The following is a 22,235-nucleotide window of genomic DNA, read 5'->3' as shown; positions in this document are numbered from 1 at the left end:
ACTTTGTTATTCAGTCAGTAATGCTACTTACCTCAGGTGAGCAGCCATTGTCGCTTTATATTGAAGACCACACTAATTCAAAGCACGGTTGATCACGCACATTACATAATACAGACAGGTTAACTGTACTGAATGATTCTTAAAAGTCCGTCTTTAATTACATGCGCAATGTTGCCATAATTACAGCCCCTTTTTGATAATTAGGATAAAATCGATAGTAGTATTCGCTGGTACCATACGATTCCAAAAGTCCTTCCCAGGAATGAACATAAACACCCAGCTCACTAGCTAGAAGAATTAATCAAACACGACTTGGAACTGAAAATGGGGCCAACGGCTACTGTGCTGAGCATTTCACCAGGGAGCCAGACTCAAACCATCGTTGGTAATATGACAGAAATATACTTATATTAAGAAATATATTAAGAAAGATCATTTATTAAATTTACTGAAGATACATTACTCTTCATTGCAAGTTTCTGTGCCTGATGCATACACAATACGCATGGTGTTAGTGAAACCAACTCCTTCACGCCAGCCAGATACTAAAATCATTGCATCACCTCGCTTGATGAATCCGTTTTTCTTGCCATAAGTAATGGCACACTGAACACGCATATCTACATCTTTCTGCCAGTCCTTCGTTGGTGGAGCTGGAAATAATAAATAGTGTACTGGGTAAGCATATGGATATTATTTTTGGATACATACTGTAGTATGTAGAAGATAGTTAGAGAAACAAGAAAATATAATTCCTCCCGTAACTTAACATTTTTAACATCAATCATTCAGGACACAGAGTTATACTTCCATTTTAACATAATTTTGATTGCAATACTGATGAAATGTAAGTACTGTGCCCATTGAAATGATGAAAGTGCTCTAAGGGAGTAAAAACTCTGGACCACCGAAGGATGTTCGGCAGCCAAGATGTATTTTGATGTAAGAGAAGAACAAAGGGTATCATTTGGTACCAATCAGTGGAGGGATTTATGTGTAATGGAACACCTGCTTTTCAACCCTTTGAGAGTCAGGTTTCCAAAGCACTGACATACCCCCACAGTTTAAGTTTTTTGCACACACATAAATGAACTCCATCAAAAATTTCTGTACACTATATTTTCGTCAATGACCTAGTTATACTATAGTCATATGACGATATGGATATTATTTTCGATACATACTGTAGTATGTAGAAGATATATAGAGAAACAAAAAATATAATTCCTTCCGTAACTTATTATTTTTAATATCAACCATTCAGGACACAGAGTTTTATACTTCCATTTTTATATAATTTTGAGTGCAACACTGATGAAATGTAAGTATTGTGCAAGAGGTGCAAGGGGTAAGCACGAATGCCTCGGATGTGCCTATCAAGTCTCAAGGCTCGATAATGAACATCTGTTCCATCCGCGGTCAATCTTGCGAATTGAGGTGGTGTCGTAAAGTTTCAAAGTGGTAGTGCAATTGTGCTTTTGTTACAAATTTTCTGTATGTACTGCATAATGAACAGTTTGATAATGAATATGCATTGATTCATTGTCTGTTATGACTGATGTTCGTAGCTAAGAGTGTAGTATCTGTCACTCGTGCCGTACCTATAAGCTGTCTCGACTTCTCGTCAGAAGAAGGTACAGAAGTACATGAAGCAGTGAAAAATCACACATTTAAGTTATGTGATGTTTGTGGGTTTTCGTTTGGTATTCCACAAAATATAGAACTGTGCTCAGTGTTTTATTACATTATTTGCTCTGGTAAATGGTTCTAGTACTTTCTTGGGCTTGTTGAGTTTGTCATCTTGAGGTTGGGAACTATTGTCATTGATTGAAAGAAAAGTAAAATTGCTTTAAAGTAATTAAAGGACATGAGCTGAGAAAATACAGGAGTATGGAAGAGTGGATCAGTATACTAGTATTCTTATTATTCTGTTGTATGTTTTGTAACGGTTCAAATCCCGTTACAAGATGATATCTGTATTATTATTATTATTATTATTATTATTATTATTATTATTATTATTATTATTATTATTGTTATTATTATTATTATTATTATTATTATTATTATTATTATTATTATTATTATTATTATTATACCTGTGCTATTACTAATTTTATTATTATGTCTATACTAAGTTATTATTATTACTATTATTGTATCATTATTATTGTTCAATTCAATTCTGCAATGTTTATCGCTTGCGTGTTTGTACTTAATTTATTGTGTATATATATGTGGGTGTGTGAATATTAGCATTTAACCATGTAAAGTAAGACTTGCTGCATAATATTATATATGGTTGTGCTTTGTAATAAGTTTTTACATTGCAACGCACATGTTGCAATACTGCTAGCATAAATGCCGAGTCATCGCCCCTTCATTGTGTGCATTTAGCGGTGAGCTCATGTTCTTGGAGATACCCAGGGTGCCCCAGGCAATTTCACCATTGTATGCAACATTTGTCGCCGGGTGGGAGTAGATCATAGTTATTTCTGGAGATTGTGTAGGTGCGTCAACTAATGTCTATATAAGCTGGCTGTATATTGTAGCGTCAGTCATTAGTTATTGACAGAGTGAGGCCTCAGTTGGTCGGTCAGTCAAGTGGATGGTGAACAGTGATGGAGTCAATTGGAAGGTGAGACCTCCGTCGGTTAGTTCAGTTGGAGGAAAAGACTTGCCATGAAGTCATATGAACGGAGAGACTTGCCAAGAAGTCATATGAACGGAGAGACTTGCCAAGAAGTCGTATGGATGGAGGCACTTACCAAGAAGTGTTGTACTGAGATGATAGTAGTCAGTCATCTGGATGTAGAAGCAGCAGTCACATGGATAGTCGTCAGTTAAACAAAAAGGATACATCACCAAATTAGGCTTGATACATCTACAGCAAACACCAACTCAAAGGAATACTTCGTAATTACATTCAAAGTGTTGGAGGTACAATCAAGTGAATCAGTGAGGGACAAATTTCGTGCATAATTGTTAAATGTCCGGTCAAGAAGAATTCAAATTTAATGCCGAGTTTCTTTCAGTTGTAATGTCATAATTTTATATTCTCATCTGATTTATCACAGCAGGTCTTGCTATTTTTTCTATACAATTTAAGAATATATTTTGTTCTATCAAATTAATGTATCGTTTTATTTCAAGAGTAGAATTACATAACCTCAAATTTAATGGTGAAACAAAACGACAATCTCCATTTCCCAGAACTTATACGGTATGTTGTCAGAAGTAAGCTTATTACCCCACACTCTAGAGATATTGAAGATTCTCATTCTATTGTTGCTGCATTGAGTTGTAGATGGCGCCCATCAAATAACGTATGTGTAAGTAATCAGGTAAGAACTAAGTGTGAGTACAAGGTCCGACGATTGTGTGTTTTATTTAATGAATATTAATTTTCATATTTTTCATTTCAGTTCAGATTTATATGTTTATAAATTTTGTAAGTGAGACATGAACATTCTCAGTTTGATTACATGACCTATAAGCATAATAATACTGAAAATAAACACATTCCTTTCACAGTTATATAAGTCCATTTTTGTGCTTGGGTTGAGGGAGGAATTCGTGGATAATTATTTTCCACAAACAGTGTACGATACTAGTATTTTTTACCTCTTTGTAGATGGTGGCTGTAATTGAGGACATGGGTGGACTAACGACTTAGGCCGGCACATGAATTCTGAATCCCCGATGTCTGTTCTTATATCCATAAAAAGTTGTTTGTGTCCGACGATCCTAGATGGAAGTAGAGGCAAGTATTTTAATATGGTGTTTAAGTTGTTAGTCCAGAGAACTTGGTGTGTGGTATCAAAGTTCTTTGTCAAGGCCAGACATGAAGTTTCCTTGCAGGCGACATTCAGCTGTTAATAATGAATTTGTGAGTTGGGAAACTATTACATTACTCATTTTAAACGTACTCACGAACCAAACTGGGAAATGCCAGTGAATTTAATGTCAGTTCCTCTTCTGAAGAGAGTGATAATTCTATTCAAGGAGCCGAAAGTAATGAGGATAGTAGTACGTGGAAGAAAGAAGTAGAAAAAGGAAGACGAAGACGAAATAGTGGTTTAAGTTACGTGTTGAGAGGTGGAAAGTACATTCCAGCTAAATATTTTATTAAGTGTTTCAGTCTAAAATGCCATTCCAGCTAAATGTTTTATTCGTGTAGATAAGTGTTTCAGTCTAAAATACCACAAAGGAGTTCATAGAGATGATCAAAAGGACCTATTTGAAAGTTTCTGGGGGGATAGGGGAGAAACAAAAACAGTACACGTTACTTGTAGACTTGATTGACAGAAAGACTATTGCTTGTCGTAAGGAGTAGGCTATGCTAAAACTAAAAATCGTCAGAATGTTTATGCATACAATGTGAAAATTAACGGATAGAATGACGTATGCAAAGGTTTTTCCATGAAGTCATTACAGTTAACTGAAGAAAGACTGAAATTTGTACTACGATTAGTACCTATCCAATGAAAATGATGTTCTAAATGAAAACCGAGGCAAGCATAGCAACAGATCTTCAAAATTACAAGATACATTGTGGCATATGATTAAGGATCACTGGGCACTATTTCCTTCTAAGCAGTCTCATTATGGTCTACGTAAGTCAGGGCGTAAATATTTTGATGACCCAAGCCTCAATGTATCGAAACTGTGCAGGAGATTTTGGCATTATCATTTCGGGAGAACTCGAAAAGTGACGATTATAAAATACAGTACATACCAACAGTTCTTTAGAAAAAATAGCCTACGATGAAAAATGTGAAGAAAATATTATTGTCTGATTCTTGTGACAGGCAAAACAGGAGCATAACTGTAGTTCGGTTTTACGCTTGGCTGTCAAAATCTTACAACGTGAACGTTACATATTTGTTCCCTATGCGTGGCCACTCATACAATCAATGCCATCATAACTTTGGACTTCATTGAACTCAGCTACAACAAGTGGAAACTGTTGAAAACATCGATCAGTAAATACAGCTCATGAAACTAAGCAGCAAAAATTCCTTGTCTATTTGAGGTTATCGAAGCAAACAGCCTTACTGAAGATTGGTTGGAGCTGTTGGAATCATTGTTCTTACCTAAACCAAGTAACAATAACTGTATTTTCAGAATACAGATATATGTAAAGTTGTCCTACAAAGCAACAACGTTGCCAGCAAGTGAAGCTTACAGTGGCTTACTATCACAACCATTTAATATTTATCAAAGGAAATAACTCTCATTGTATGTAAAGAATATTTAAAGTTAAACAACTTGTTGCCTCCCAGAATGAAGTTGGTAAAAAAGAAGACACTTTGTCTCTGCTCAAATTTTTCCCTCCAGAAAATTCACAGTGGTTGAGGGAACTTGTACATTGTGTGCCTTCTAATAACTTTAACGACTTAGAAGAATATGTAAGTGGAAGTGGAGACAATTAATCAAATATTTAATGAACACTGCATCCCCCTCTCACCACTACCATCCTCCCCAATAGAAAACATTTTTTTAAGTTCCCATGTGATATTATCAAGGCTAATATGAGAATATATATTGTGTGCACTTTTACCTTATTTACACAAAAGCTTATGTAAATATTCTAAGCAGTTAAAACATGTACGTACTTATAAAATTGCCAAAGATAAATAAAAGTATCGATATTTATTTGGTTGTTATATTATCATATCGATGCGGATTGCGGACATGAAATGGATAGTTTGTAATACTTACATTGATCACAATGGTGAAAGGAAAACAAGGGAAAAAGACAGGCCTACATTAAAATCTGGTGCTCTCCCTAGGATTTTCCCAAACCTTCCCTATTATGTAACCAAGCCCAGTCCATCAACAAGAAAACTCCAGATGACATGCGTAAAGAAATTCAGAAAATAGAGGAGGAACAATTCAAAAACTTGTTGAGCAAGAATATATTTAGATTTTGTAGCCTTAAATAACTGTAAAACCCTCCTTGCTGACTGTTTAGGAAACAGACTGAGATTATTGACAGAAAGTAGTGAAAATGAATTTGTATTTTACACTCGGTCAATCAGTTAGGTACCAAAAATTGAGCGGATTTAAATGAGACAATGGAGTGGGTATGTGGTAAACTGGGAGTGAAATTTATAGATCCTAATGGGTGGGTAGGACATAGGGATCTGCGCCTTCACTTAAAGCGCAGTGGTACGTATAAGTAAGGCAATTTGTTTAGAAGGGTAATAGGGAGGTACATTCAGGGAAACAGTGTTGCATAGGGAGCGGTGATGAGGGTACAAAGATCTAGAAGTCAAGTAGGGATGACATAAAAATGTTAGTGTTGAACTGTAGAAGTATCGTAAAGAAAGGAATACAATTAAGTAACTTACTAAATATATATATTTACGAGATATTGTAATAGGAGTTGAATCATGGCTGAGAACTGATATAATGGGTTCAGAAATCTCTCACGGAACGTGAGTGTGTATCGTAGAGATAGGATAGGAATGGTGGGTGGGGGAGTATTCATTCTGGTGAAAGAAGAATTTGTAAGCTACGAAAAGTTAAAGATGTGAAACATGAAATTCTAGGTGTAAGGCTCATTTTTAAAGATAATAGATAACTAGATGTCTTTGGACTGTACAGACCGGTAAAGGGTAGGGCTGACACGGATTCAGAATTATTTCATAAGATAATCAGCTTTGTGGGAAACGACGTGGAAAGGAATGTGATTGTAGCGGGAGATATGAATTTACCAAATGTCAATTGGGAAGGAAATGCCAACGACAGGAAGCATTACCAACAAATGGCAAATAGGCTAATATGGGAAGGACAACTGATTCAGAAAGTGGCAGAACCAACTAAAAGGAAAAATATCCTGGACGTGGTGCTGATAAAACCAGATGAGCTCTATAGAGTAACCGAAGTAATAGATATTAGTGATCACGAAGATTTTGTCGTAGTTAAAAATAAATGTGATAGAAAGGAAGGTTTTAAAAGTACGACAATTAGGCAGTACCATATGGCTGATAAAGCAGGCATGAGGCAGTTTTTAGAAGTAATTATGATCGGAAGAAAACGGTAAATAAGAATGTAAACAGACTCTGGGATGGGTTTAAAGCAATTGTTGAGGAATGTGAAAATAGGTTTGTACCTTTAAAGATGGTAAGGAATGGTAAAGACCCACCTTGTTATAATAAAGAAATAAAAAGACTAAGAAGGAGGTGCAGATTGGAAAGAAATAGAGTTAGCAATGACTGTGGAAGTAAGGAGAAATTTTAGGAACTTGCTAGGAAATTGAATCTAGCAAAGAAGGCAGCTAAGGATAACATGATGGCAAACATAATTGGCAGGCGTACAATTTTGGTGAAAAATGGAAGGGTATGTATAGGTATTTTAAGGCAGAAACAGGTTCCAAGAAGGACATTCCAGGAATATTTAATGAACAAGGAGAGTGTGGTATGTGAGGGTCTTCAAAAGGCAGAAGTATTCAGTCAGCATATGTAAAGATTGTCGGTTACAAGGAAAATGTCCAGATAGAGGAGGTGACTAATGCTAAAGAAGTATTCAAATTTACATATGATAACAATGATACTTACAATAAGATACAAAATTTGACAACTAGAAAAGCAGCTGGAATTGATAAGAATTCTGGGGATATACTGGTTCTGAAGATAATGGGTTGGGATATAGTACCATTTCTGTAGTACTTATTTGATTATTGTTTGGTTGAAGGAGCTATACGAAAGGAATGGAGAGTTGCTATAGTAGCCCCGTATATGAAGGAAACGGTGATGGACATAAAGCTGAAAATTACAGGCAAGTAATTTTGACATGCTTTGCATGTAAGCTTTGGTAAGGCATTTTTTCTGATTACATTAGACATGTTTGCGATATTAATAACTGGTTCGATAATAGGCAATTCGGTTTTAGGAAAGGTTATTCGACTGATATAGCAAGATATAGCATATATTTTGGAATCTGGATGTAAAATGGACCATATCGCGATTGTCCTGTCTAAAGCATTTGATAGGGTGGATCTTGGGAGACTACTGGCAAAAAATGAGAGCAATTGGACTAGACAAAAGAGTGACTGAATGGGTTTCTATATTTCTAGAAAATAGATCTCAGAGAATTAAAGTAGGTGAAGCTTTATCTGACCCCGTAATAATTAAGAGGGGAATTCCTCAAGGCAGTATTATTGGACCTTTATGTTTTCTTATACATAAAAATGATTTGTGTAAAGGAGTGGAATCAGAGGTAAGGTTTTTGTGGATGATGTTATTCTGTACAGAGTAATAAATAAGTTACAAGATTGTGAGCAACTGCAAAATGACCTCGGTAATGTTGTGAGATGGACAGTAGGCAATGGCATGATGATAAACGGGGTTAAACGTCAGGTTTTGAATTTCAAAAATAGGAAAAGTCCTCTGAATTTTAATTACTGCATTGATGGGGTGAAAGTTCCTTTTGTAGATCATTGTAAATATCTGGGTGTTAATATGTGGAAAGATCTTCATTGGGGTAATCACATAAATGGGATTGTAAATAAAGGATACAGATCTCTGCACATGGTTATGAGGGTGTTTAGGGGTTGTAGTGAGGATGTAAATAAGAGGGCTTATAAGTCTCTGGTCAGACCCCAACTAGAGTATGATTACAGTGTATGGGACCCTCACGAGGATTACTTGATTCAAGAACTGGAAAAATCCAAAGAAAAGCAGCTGGTTTTGTTTTGGGTGATTTCCGACAAAAGAGTAGCGTTACAAAAATGTTGCAAAGTTTGGGCTGGGAAGAATTGGGAGAAAGGAGACGAGCTGCTCGACTGAGTGGTATGTTCCGAGCTGTCAGCGGAGAAATGACGTGGAATGATATTAGTAAACGAATAGGTTTGAGTGGCGTCTTTAAAAGTAGGAAAGATCACAATATGAAGATAAGGTTGGAATACAATGGACAAATTGGGGCAAATATTCATTTATAGGAAGGGGTGTTAGGTATTGGAATAACTTACCAAGGGAGATGTTCAATAAATTTCCATTGTCATTGAAATCATTTAAGGAATAGGTAGGGAAACAACAGATAGGGAATCTGGCACCTGGGCGACTGCCCTAAATGCAGATCAGTATTGATTGATTTTATATTGATAAAAGTTTCAGTGTTGTTGGAGTTATCAGTGTTTGTGAAAGGGAAAATGTAGGTAAGGACGATCCCTTATTAAAGGGAAAGTTACAGAAGTGGTCACAACTGAGGGACATTCTGAACAATTTCTGTGTATTCCATGCAGTTAATGAGCTGGAACCTCAGATGCATTACAAGAAAATGGTTAACCATATCAAAGGCCAGCTGTCAGATCTTGAGACTTTCACTGAATCTCACTGAGGTGAAGAATTTCCAGACTCCTAGCAAGCAGTGTTTTTAAGCCATCAGTTTAAACACCTGTGTGTGTCCAAGAAGTTATATTCCTACCTTCTTTTTCAGTTTTCATTTCTGATTTACTACATACTTTCTTCTTGTTATGCTGCTATTTGCAATCGAAACATTATGTTTCTTCCTAATTCTAGACATCTCAAACGCATAGCAAAGGTATTACATGTGTTATCTGATCAAGATAATGACAATTTTCTTAAGAATACAGCACGCGGTCTTTCTGTAAGACAGCGATATGTAAATCTCTCTTGGAGGAAATGTATGTGAACTCATATCGCCAGTTTAAGTCAGGTGTTGTGCATTGCCATGCTCAGATGTGGTGGTGGTGATTATTGTTTTAAGAGGAAGAGGAACCATCCTCTATATAACACTAATCAGAGGAAAAAATGGAAGGGATCCGACACTTCGAAAAATGAAGATATCGGCGATAGGAAGTCAAGGGCCACGAAGGGCGTGAAAATGAAAGGCTCCCTAGCCCTCGCAAACCTAGTAGCGTCGGGGTCGGAAAAGAACAAGAGTTGACCAAGAGAGGTCGGATAGGATAAATGAAAGTGAGGAGCTCGGCACAAGTAAGTGGAAGCAATACCAGGACTCAGCTAAGGGCCCCGTGGTCGCTAACCCACGCTCCAAAGTTCAGAGCCCCTGGAGCCCCTTTTAGTCGCCTCTTACGACAGGCAGGGGATACCGTGGGTGTTATTCTACCGCCCCCACCCACAGGGCGATGGCCATGCTAAGAATCAAACAGGAATGTTAGCTGGAACCATTCATGCCGTTATGATAAGTTCCGTTTCTGGGAGTGTTTCTGCAATAGTTGCACTGGTGCCAGTGAAATATTTAACAGGTGATGACTTAGCTACCTTGACAAGAAAAGCTAAATGTACTGTCGAAAATTATGGTTTTACTGTGCTTAGCATTATTTTTTATAATAATCAGATAAATCGCAACATGTTTTCTGTTCTGGGTGGAAGTTTAAATTATAAGATGCCCAACCCAAAGTGTGATTCTTTTATTTACTTTTTATTTGATACTGTTCATCGCCATAAATCTGTCAGAAATAATTGGTTAAATCTGTGTGATGAAGCTAAAACATGATCCTGCCGTTGGTCATGGTCGTTCAGTTTTCAAAGCCCAGTTTTCAGTATTGAGAGAATGGCACGCGTTATTGAAGCGTGCCTCTAGACTTAATTACAAGTCAGTGTTTCCATCAGTCGTAGAGAGACAGAACGTGGTTCTTGCTTGTAATATTTTTGTAACGAGATAATTGCAGCAGTGTCTACTAGAGGCTATTCTGAAATAGAATATTTTCTTAACTTGATTAATAGATGGTGGGCAGTTATGAACTTTAAGAGTAAGTCAATTAGAAGCAGAAAGAGACAGGTGGATGCTTCTCCATTCACATCAAGGGATTATATCAGATTACAGTTCGGCTCCATGGCTAATAGCGTGCTAGCCTTTGGTCACAGGGTCCCCGGGTTCGATTCCCGGCAGGGTCGGAAATGTTAACCATAATTGGTTAATTTCGCTGGCACGGGGGCTGGGTGTATATGTCGTCATCATTTCATCCTCATCACGATGCGCAGGTCGCTTACGGGAGTCAAATCAGAAGAAGCACCTGGCGAGCCGAACTTGTCCTCGGACACTCCCGGCACTAAAAGCCATACGCCATTCTTGAAAAATTTGTAAATTGGTTGATGATATGGTTTAATATGACCTTGCAATACAGTCGCCTTTCAGTAGACATTTTCAGGGCTCTCATACAAACAACAAGTGCCATGCTTGAGTTGATAAGCTTTTGTTTAGATCTACCTTAAGTCGAGTATGTGTTGGCAGGAAAGTTTCAAACCGATAAACTTGAGAAGAGATTTAGTGCTTATAGACAGTTGTGTGGTGCCAATTATAATGTATTTTCTTACGTTTTTGAAGCTGAGAAGACGATAAAAGTGCAGTGTTTGCTAGGATCAAGGTCTACAAAATATAAAGAAATATTTTTAAGCAAGGATATGTTTCAATTAGATTCCGATTCATTGAACATAACTGACGAAACAGATATATGCAGTGAATTTTCCTGTGTGCTTGTTAAAGTAAATGAAATAGAAGTAGACTTCGATGACATGCTTCCTGTCATTTACATTTCAGGTTATGTAGCTTTTAAGCTAGCCGGTAAACTTAATTGCAGATACTGTACCTCGAACATGTGAAATGAAGCAGTGGAAATGACATGTTTAATAGCTTAAGCAGAGGTAGGTTATCGGGCCCATCAGAATTGCTGTTAAATGTGTGCACAAGTGTATATAAGATCATGCAGATTTTAATCTATGAGAAATATGAAGTAGTATTTCTTCGGAGTAAGGATCCAAGTGTATATTGATTCAGCTTGCAATGCAAAGTGTAAATGATACAAGAGGATGCTGCTCTTATTGTGAAAAACCTCTATATGAACTTCTCTGTCCATATTTTGCCCTATTTTGCAAATATTTTAATCAACAACTACACAAAACATGTTAATGATGCTGATCCTATGGTTTATTATTATTTAGGGTACGGCATTTACATGACATGTGCTGATATAAAAGTAAATAAATACACAAAGAAAACAAAATATTAGGACAGCACAATTATGTGAATAATATTCAAAGTTTTACAACAAGTTCGTTGATCCATACAACGGACTCAGAAGTAGCCATGATGACATCCTTCCAATCACCAGGCCAAGCTCGCCGCTCACATTCATGAGAATAGATAGATAGATAATGCCTTTATTGGTGGCGAAGTTAGGGCTCAAGGCCCTCTCTTACACTTAACCACTAGATGAGTATACATATACATAACTTATAATTTCGAATACAAATAAAACAAATAATACTAATAGCAATAATAATAATAATAATAATAATAATAATAATAATAATAATAATAATAATAATAATAATAATAATAATAATAATAATAATAATAATAATTATTATTATTATTATTCTCGTATCAGAAACATACATGTTGTACACAGTTATAATTACTATATTACATTTGCCCAAAACTTGGCCACTTCCAAAGCATTTTTTGATGCTTGATATAGTTCATCTTCTGTGCAGGAGGCTGGACATAGACGACACTGGAGCATATGTTGGACTGTCTGGTCTTCTCCGCAGTCACATTGGATTTTTTCTTGATCTATATAGCCCCATCTTGCCAAATTAACTTTGGATCTGCCAACTCCAGATCTCAGTCTATTCAGGGACTTCCAGGTCATCCATTCTTCATTGTAGCCAGGAGGTAGAGTTTCAGAAAATCTTATCCAGCCAGGAGGAAGGTAGGATGTAGCCCTCCATAATTGCAACCTGGCTTTTTCAGTAGTGGTTCTAAGTTCCTTTGAAGTTCTGAGAAAACTCTTCCTTGACTTTAAACGTTGCAGATGCGGTGCATGCCCATATAGAGGGTGGGTCCTTTCCTGTTCCACTGTCTTTCTTTCCTTGTTCGCAGCTATTTCTCTTCGAACAGAAGGAGGTGCTATTCCTGCAAGGTGGTAGAGCCATTCAACTGGAGTGGATTTCAAACAACCTGTTATAATTCTGCAAGTTTCATTGAGAGCTATATCCACCTGTTTGGCATATGTTGAATTATACCAGACAGGACACGCATACTCTGCTGCAGAATAGCATAGTGCCATTGCAGAAGTTCGGATGGTTTCAGGTTGGCTACCCCACTGTGATCCGGCCAGTTTCCGTAAAAGATTGTTCCTGGTGGAGACTTTTGATTTGCAGTTCATGCAGTGCTTCTTGAAAGTAAGAGATCTATCAAGTGTCACTCCTAGATATTTTGGAGACTCGCAGTGTTCCAGTTCGACTCCTGACCATACTATCTTTAACTTGCGAGTGGCTTCCCTGTTTCTCAGATGAAAAGCACACACTTGTGTCTTTGAGGGGTTCGGTTTAAGCTGGTTTGTGCTGTAATATCTAGAAAGATCATTAAGGGCATCCGTGAGGGTGATCTCCACTGTTTCAAAATCTCTTCTCTGAGTGGCTAGGGCGAGGTCATCAGCATACAAGAAGCTACTGCAATTGGGGGCTATGGGTTGGTCGTTTGTGTATATATTGAACAGAATTGGAGCCAGCACACTTCCTTGCGGAAGACCGTTTTTCTGTAGTCTCCATCGACTACGCTGTTCTTGGAAATCAACAAAGAACCTGCGATTCTGCAAAAGAGTGGCGATGAGTCTTGTTAGGTTAAAGTCCTTGGTTAGATTGTAGACCTTCACTAATAGTAGCTGGTGGTTGACAGTGTCATACGCTGCTGATAAGTCAACAAATACCACTCCTGTCACCTTACGAGCCTCAAACCCATCTTCTATAAACTGTGTAAGGTTTAATAACTGTCCAGTACAGCTTTTACCAGGACGAAATCCAGATTGCTGAGGTATAAGTAATGGGTCAATTACAGGTAATAGGCGATTTAAGATCAATCTTTCCAGCAGTTTGTAAAGGTGACATAGTAGCGCAATTGGTCTAAAATTCTTTGGATCATTCCCTTCTTTACCAGGTTTCAGCAAGGCAATCACTCGGCTCTTCCGCCATATCTTTGGAATTTGGTTTCTGCTCAAACAGTTATTGAAGAGTTGGAGAATCCATTTCTTTGTCATTAAGCCAAAGTGTTTAATTTGCTCAGTTCGTATATCATCCAAGCCAGCTGATTTTCCATTTTTACTCTGTTTGATAGCCTTCTCTAATTCTTCCATGCTGAGTGATGATGTTAGGTCGTCGCTCTCTTCATGCTCTTCTCTTTGCAGTTTCGGTTTTTGTGATTTGTGGTTTGCCTTCCCGTTCAGCAGTAACTGATGTGCTATTTGGTTAGCAGTGATATTATGATGTGCGGTGGTCTTGGTTGGATCATTGCTTAGACGTCTCAGAAGTCTCCAAGCTTTATGACTGTCTCTTTTCAGGTCCAAGTTTTCAATAGTTTGTATAATAATAATGAAAGAATCCTTAATTTTAAAATACACAAAATAACGTACACTTAAATTATTTAACTGCAGTAATCCATTCATTCATCCCATTCATTCCTTCATTCACTCAACAATTATCCAGCAAGTCAGCGCGATCTACCCAGCAAATGCTCCCGGCAAGCCACTTTAAACTTGCGATGAGAAGGATTTTCTCTAATGTTCGCAGGTAGCGAATTCCATGACGTAGACACAGAGATTATGAAGGAGCGGTTGTACACAGCAGTACGGTTTATAGGTATGGCAAGAGAGGAACCAGATCTTGTATTGTGTTCATGATAGGACGAGAGGTAAGAAAAAGATGAAGACAGATAGTCGGGAGTATTAGTGGAAAGAACTTTGTGCAGAAGCGATAGCATGTGAAGTTCACGGCGCTGGTGCACTCGAAGCCACGACAGCTCCTTATAATAAGGTGATATATGAGCATCATATTGCAGATTAAAGATATATTTTATGCAGCTGTTCAGGCTCCGGTCCAGTTTCTTGTTACTGTCCCAGGTTATTCCAGTCAACACAGTGTCACAGTAGTCAAATATAGGTAGTATAAGAGAGCGAATTATTTGTACTTTAAGTCGAACAGAGAATATATTAGCGAACCGTTTCAGGGAATATAAGCTTTTATGTACTTTACTGCATGTGCTTATCACCTGTTGAGTCCAGTTTAGAGTCTCAGTCATGATAATTCCTAAGTTGGTCACTGAAGTAGAGTAGGGTATGATTTTATTGTTTAAAATTATTGGGGGGGGGGGATGTTCTGTTGCTTGAGGGAATAAAGGTTTTTACTGGTACCGATAATAATAACTTGAGTCTTATTTGGATTCATTAATAAACTGTTTTAATTTGCGTCACTAAGATGTTGAAGGTCAGAATTTATTTTAGTAATTGCAGTATCAATATCACTCGGTTTTGAATGATAGTAAATCTGTATATCATCCGCGTACACTTGCAATTTGCAGAATTTAAGAGCTTTTGATATATCATTAATTTGGATGATAAATAGCAGTGGTCCAAGAACCGACCCCTGAGGGACGCCGAGGGTCTTCCTTTGCCATCCTGAACTCAAATTTCCAACTGTTACACGTTGCCGGCGATTTTCAAGATAAGATAAAAAGAAACGAAGTGATACACTGTTAAAATTTAGCTCTCGAAGTTTCTGCAGTAGTAACTGAGGATTAACAGTGTCGAAGGCACTACTGAGATCTAATAATGTCAATACAGTCACGTCCCGTTGGTCCATTGCACGTCTGATATCATCTGTCTAAAGCTGTCGCAGTGCTATGTCCTTTCCTGAAGCCGGATTGAAAGGGATTCAAGAGGGAATGCTTGGTAAGGTATTCAGTAACTTGTGTATGAATTAGACGTTCAAGCACCTTGGATAAGGGTGGTAGAATGGATACTGGATGATAATCTGAAGGAGAATCCAACTTGGAGCTCTTCGGGATGGGTCTAATTAGTGCATCTTTCCAAACATCTGGGAAAACTCCGTTTGTCAGGCAGTAGTTAAATATATGAGTTAGTATTGGCAGAACAGCTCCTAAAATATCCTTAATAAGCGATATAGGAATGTCATCATTATCTGTGGCATTAGATGTTATAGCGTATATCACACGTTTAACTTCATTCGAGCTGACATTTCTAAAAGAGAATTGCTCATACACAGGCTGCTCTTGTAACAAGGGTAGTGAATTTTCTGGGAAGGAGGTAGAGGCTATTCTTGGCCGTGCGAAATGATCATTTAAAACATCTAGCGATATGCTTGGCACATGTTGCTCTACGGCTTTACCTATACCTAACGTGCGTAATTTATTCCATTTTTGTCTCGGGCTGTTATTGTTCATCAGTTCCTGAAAGTATTTATATTTGGTATTCCTAATTAACTGCTTTGTTCTGCTTCTCAGAATCTTGTATTCCTGGAAAACATCTGTGTCATGCGTCTGTCTGTATTGTCTGTACAGTTTGTCACGACTGGTCATAGCAGATCTTATCTCGGCCGTTAGCCAAGCGGAAGAATGGCGGGTGATTCTTACCTGTTTCTTTGGTGCGTGCTTGTCAAATATTTCCAGTACCAGTGAATTGAATTTGTTTACTTTAGAGTTAATGTTCTGAAAATTACGTATACTATCCCAAGGCAAGTTATATGCACCGTAGCGTAGTTTATTCCGGTCCATATGTCGTAAGTCCCGTATTGTAATGTAGCGTGGTTTGTACTTAGGTATTCGAGTAGAATAACACACGTACAGTAGGTCATGTGAAGAGATGCCAGGAGCAGGGATCTGTCCGTGCTTAATTACTTTTTGAGGTTGATTTGTCACAAGAAGATCAATTAAGGTATGACTTGTGCGGTCAGAGTAATGAACATGATTAGTAGCGTTGAGGGGTAAAATTGTCATGTTTGTAGCGATAAATAAATTCAGTAGATTGTTCGCGTCACTAGTCTGAATTAAAAGGTCAGTGTTAAAGTCGCCCATGATTATAATGTCATCGTATGCCGAGATAAGATTTGCTAATGCCTCTTCAAAATCATCAGTCTGTCTTATTTTAGGCGGCTTGTATACAATCCCTATCAATATCTTTTTATGGCAGTCTAATTCTACAAACATAAATTCCGGTCGCAGTGTAAGTCGTGGGTCAGAAGTGGAAATTATCTTACATTTCAGGTCATTTCTGTAATAAAGTAGAAGTCCACCGCCTATTTTGTCAATGCGGTCATGGCGTAATATTGAGTATCTGTCAAGGTTAGCTGCCAATGACGGCATGTCTGTACGCATCCAGCTTTCACTGATTCCAATAATATGTACATTGTTCACTTCAAAAATAGCCTGTACCTCCTCCATATGAGCTAATAATGACTGGCCATTTAGGTGGCAACAATGTAACGATCGCGGGTGGCTACTGAGCTGCTCTTGCAACACAAGTCCTGTTGAAGGTGGTAGGGACGAAAGAGAAGGGGAGGGTGAGGGCTGTGGAGAGGAATGCAGGTCAATAGTATTACCGTTATACTGGTCAACAATCATATGAAAGTAAGCAGTATGAAAAACAAAAGTTAAGTAAGATGTAAAATAAGCTTACCCCAGCAACCTGGTGAGTAGATTCACTGACTTTCACAAGCACACACATACACACACACAAATATAAATTAATTATCGGTACTACACACATAATTTCTTTCTCTTAATTTCACGAGTTCATCCTACTCCCTGCAATGTTTTTTAACTGTGCCATCGTGGATATCTGAGATTTGGTTCCATCTTCTCTTAATACACAAATGCGTCCATCTTGAGTCCAGCATTTCTGCAGTCCCCATAAATCCCTTGCCTGATTAAGTATATGTTTTCTCGCACTTGTGAGGGACTCAGTTAGCATGAGCCCACTGCCCTTCAAAGCTCGCTTTGCACGCCACACTCGATCACAATCATGGTATCGTAGGAACTTTATAATGATAGGCCGATTTCCCTGTGAGACCAATTCAGCAGACGTTCTATTTCGGCGGCCTAGCCTGTGGCAGCGATCCACATCAAGAATTGAAAGTTCAACCGAAAGTTTATTTTTCAGTGTGTCCAGCATTTTAATGTAGACGTCCTCGGACGGCTGTTCCGGGACACCATGCAATAATAGGCAGTTCCGGCGACTGTACTGTTCGGCCTCGTCCAACGCGTCGTCTTGTTTCTGGAGCCGATCTTCAAGAGCCTTCAACTCCCCTTTAAGCATGGAGATGTCCTCGCTGGCCTGTTTCTTGAATTCCTGGAACTCGGCACCAAGCGCTTGAAGCACGTTCGGTGGGTTAGCGGCACTGACTGCTGAGTCTAGGCGAGCTTGAAAGTCTTTCATGCTATCTTCGAAAGCCGATATCTTCTTAGCTACTTCCTTTACCGACATGATGATTATTTTTTAAAGAAGAAGGCACTTAAATATATCACTTTTTTTAACACGGATTAGCACTTTCAGCTGATTAACTTGCAATTTAAACAGGGTATAGCAAGAGCAACTTTACTCTACCGTCTCATTCGGCGCCATCTTGCCATGCATAATGTGATCAATAGTCTGACGGGGGCACCGCAGTCACACTCAGAACTAGTCTCTTTCTTCCACTTGAACAGAGTCTCTACATCGACCATGTTTTGTCCTTAGTCGTTTCAAAATTATCCAAGTTTGACGAGGTAAGTTGAACCCTGAAACTGTTTGCCCTTGGGGGAAGAAATTATGTAGCAGATGTTCTATCTGTGATTCCCACCGTTGTTTCCAAGTTGCCACGTAACTGCAATTTTTTCCCAGCTTGCTTTGAGCATCTAATATAGGTGGTTGACGAGACTTAAGCCGATTTCTGTTGATAGATGGAATATCTTGATGGACTTGAAGTTGTAGATTTCGCTCAATTTTTTGGAACTCTCCTCTCGTACAAGGGCGCATGAGCGACGTAAATATGGGTGTGCAATTCCAGCCAGTGCAGGGAGCCAATTTATTGGGACAGATCTAATAGTGCCGGTTATACGCATAGTGGTGTTAAGCTGCGAGTTACTGAGTTTCGTGTAGGGGCTATTAAGGCAGACAGGGGCACAATATTCTGCACACGAATAAACCAAACCCAGAGATGAACGGCGTAGGATGTCTGCCGATGTTCCCCATGTAGATCCACACAATTTATGTATGGTATTATTGCTAGTTTTAAGCTTGTTCGCAATATTTGAGAGGTGTTTCTTAACAGATAATGTGCAATCAAAGGTGACTTCTAGATATTTGGGAAACTGAATCTGAGAGCTCTGTCGCAGAAGGTGACATTAAGCTTTGTATGTGCTAGTTTGTTGTTCAAGTGAAAAGATGAAACTTCAGTTTTGTTGGCACTAGGAGAAAGCCGTCATTGTGTAAAACACTTTTCCAATGTGTTTAGATAGCTTTCCAAGCTTTCCTCAACAGGGTGTAGTTTACTGTGTTGAGTTGCTATTGCAATATCATCAGCATAGCAGAACTTTCTACAGATGGTGCCCGGAAGATTACTGATCTACAGTTTGAATAATAGTGGGGAGAGAATGGAGCCCTGAGGTAAACCGTTTTTTAGTTTGCTCACAGTGCTCATTTCACTTCCCATAGTGACCCGAATTTTTCTGTCGCTTAACATGTTGTTAATGATGTGAGCTGTTGTTCTACATGGAATGATCTTTAGAAACTTGATTATAAGACCCTCTCTCCAAACAGTGTCAAAGGCTGCAGTAAGATCAATAAATACTGCGCCAGTTTTCATTTGCCTTTGAAAGCCTGCTTCAATCTATGTTGCTAGCGATAGAACTTGATCACACCAGTATCCATTTGGTCTAATACCTGCCTTTTCTGATGGGATTTGATCGAAAATGGCAGAGCTGATCCTGTTGTAAATAAGTCTTTCAAACAGTTTGTAGCAGCAGCTGAGAAGTGCTATAAGTCTATAACTATCTGCTAGATCACTTGAATTTCCCAGGTTTAGTATGGCGATTACCTTAGCTGCATTGAAATCTGGAGGTAGTATCCCAGTCTGGAATACATGTGTGTAAAACTGAGCAAACCAGCTACTTGTATACGTTCCTGTATGTATTAGGAACTCTAGGTAAGTACCGTAAAATCCAGGAGCTTTTCCAGATTTTACCTCTCTTAAAGAACAATTTCTTCCACCGAGAAAGGTTGGTCAAAGCTTGGTATAGGGACAGCTGCAGCTTTCACAACCTTCAACTGATGTCTGACATATCTTGGATGTTTTTTATTTGATGGAACACGTGATGTTGAGATAATATGATTCGCAACTTGGTCTGGAGTAACTTTATGTTGTTCCCTGATTGCTGGGGCAGTTCCTCCAAGTGTTTTGAGAAGGCTCCATGCTTTCTGACTGGAGTGAGTGAAGTTCAAAATCTCAACTATATTAACCCATCTTTGTCTTCGAGAAAAGTCTAGACTTTGTAAGAGCTCATCAGCAGTCTCTGGATTGCTGTCTTCCTGGTATTGATTAAAGATTACTTCGCTCACCTAGGACCATCCTGGAATATACTCTTTACGAAAGCCTCTTGGAATATTTCTCTTGGAAGCACAATACACCGCTCCAATGAAACGTTTATAGCTGTTACTCTTCGTTGGTATCCAGTGAATAAGTTTATCTAGCTCAGCAATTTCTTCTAATCAGCTTTGTTGAAATTCCATCTTGGTCGTGGAGTTGATTTAATGAGGGAAACTGTTATACCAATTTCAACTAATACTGGTCTGTGTTGACTGTGTGGGAAGTAATTCTAAACTTTTCTGGAAGAAGGTAGAGGGCAACAATGTTCATTACAACTCACCAAGCACAAATCTGGATTATAGTCTTTTCTCCAAGCTGCAGACCTGAAAGTTCCTTTATCTTTGGCATAAAAAATCATATCAAGATTGCTCACTTCTGCCCATTCAACGAGTCTCAAGCCACACTCAACAATTTTTTTTTGCTATTTGCTTTACGTCGCACCGACACAGATATGTCTTATGGCGACGATGGGAAAGGAAAACCTAGGAAGTGGAAGGAAGTGGCCGTGGCCTTAATTAAGGTACAGACCCGGCATTTACCTGGTGTGAAAATGGGAAACCACTCAACATTTGATTCATATTTCCACTCCTGGTGATGGTTGTTAAGTCACCTAGATAGATGGAAGGGTGTTCAGTAGTAGATATAACTGAATCAGGCCATGGTACATTAGGAGCTTTATAAACATTTGTAATGGTAATATCATTTACTTTAATTACAACTAGCCTATGTGAATATTCTCATCTACACTTTGCCGCAGCAACGTAACATTGGTGATAGAGTTACGAACAAATGATGCTATACCATAGGAACTGTCATTGCAGTTTCACCAGGAATATGAACTCTTTTGAAGAATTGATCTTCATCTTGCACATGCGTCTCCTCAATGAGAACAATATCAACATTGGCATTCAGTAGCAATTTTGAGAAATATTTACAGTTTGATTTACTGATCCCTTCTTTGTTCAGCTGACATATCCGCCTGCAAGGTCCTAGATTCCTATATTGAAAATAAGAGCTCTGAGAAGAGCAGCTTTCTTGATATGACGCAGTCATGTATAAATAGCCAGGAGATCATAAGATAGACTAGAAACCAGATCACAGTTGCTCGTTCAGCACCACCCACGAGTCACATGTAGGGTATTTTAAGGTTTAATCTACGGACGTGAGCAACTTCAACCTCATGCTACGGTTAAGAGTTCTGGCAAGAAAAGAAAGCTGATGACGCTGGAGTGATTATGTAGTTAGTTAATTCCCAATGTTATAATTGAATTTTGATGGACATAGGATTGTATTGTTTTTCTAGTTGTAGCCATATGTTTGTCTATTCTCATATTTACATTGACGTGTTTATTTTAATTTTCACCTTGTTTGATATGTATCCAATGAAAACCGCTCTCCCAGCAACTTTTTATTTGAGGAAACATAATTGAAGATGAACTTCCCATATGTTACAAGTAAGACTCCTAGAAGTAGCAGTACAGTGTTGCAAAGTTTCAGTGTTTCGGCCTTAGTGCAGTCTGGCCATGTCTACAGGCAATAAATTGCGGTGTGACCCAAGCTAGAAAGAGGGCTGGGAGATCTTGTAACACAGAAAGAGACAGTCTTTCTATTGATAACATACGCTAATCTGTATAAACATTTTTCTGTGGTTTCTTACTGCAAGTCAAGATAAAAATATGAATGGTACTAAACACACAGAATATGGCAACTTCTTTCCCAAATTATAAGTACAGAAACTGCAATGACACAGGTTATCTTATATTACTTCATGTACTCTAAGCCTGCAAGTCCGTCCCAATCTCATATGAAGCCATGACTAAGAGTAGGAAG

General features: G+C 38.3%; 1 protein-coding gene across 1 annotated transcript in view; it reads right to left on the bottom strand.

Annotated features, from left to right (window-relative positions):
* Nucleotides 1-459: 459 nt before the first annotated feature.
* The window catches only part of LOC136860530 (pyruvate kinase-like), a 272,168-nt gene continuing 250,392 nt past the window's right edge, over nucleotides 460-22,235 (bottom strand). Inside the window, exon 9 of the mRNA XM_068225910.1 lies at nucleotides 460-653. Within this exon, the coding sequence (XP_068082011.1) occupies nucleotides 460-653 (194 nt within the window). The remainder of the gene's footprint in view (nucleotides 654-22,235) is intronic.

This window comes from Anabrus simplex, chromosome 1 (genome assembly GCF_040414725.1).
Source record: "Anabrus simplex isolate iqAnaSimp1 chromosome 1, ASM4041472v1, whole genome shotgun sequence".
Lineage (NCBI taxonomy): Eukaryota > Metazoa > Arthropoda > Insecta > Orthoptera > Tettigoniidae > Anabrus > Anabrus simplex.
This window is presented reverse-complemented; position numbering and strand designations above follow the sequence as displayed.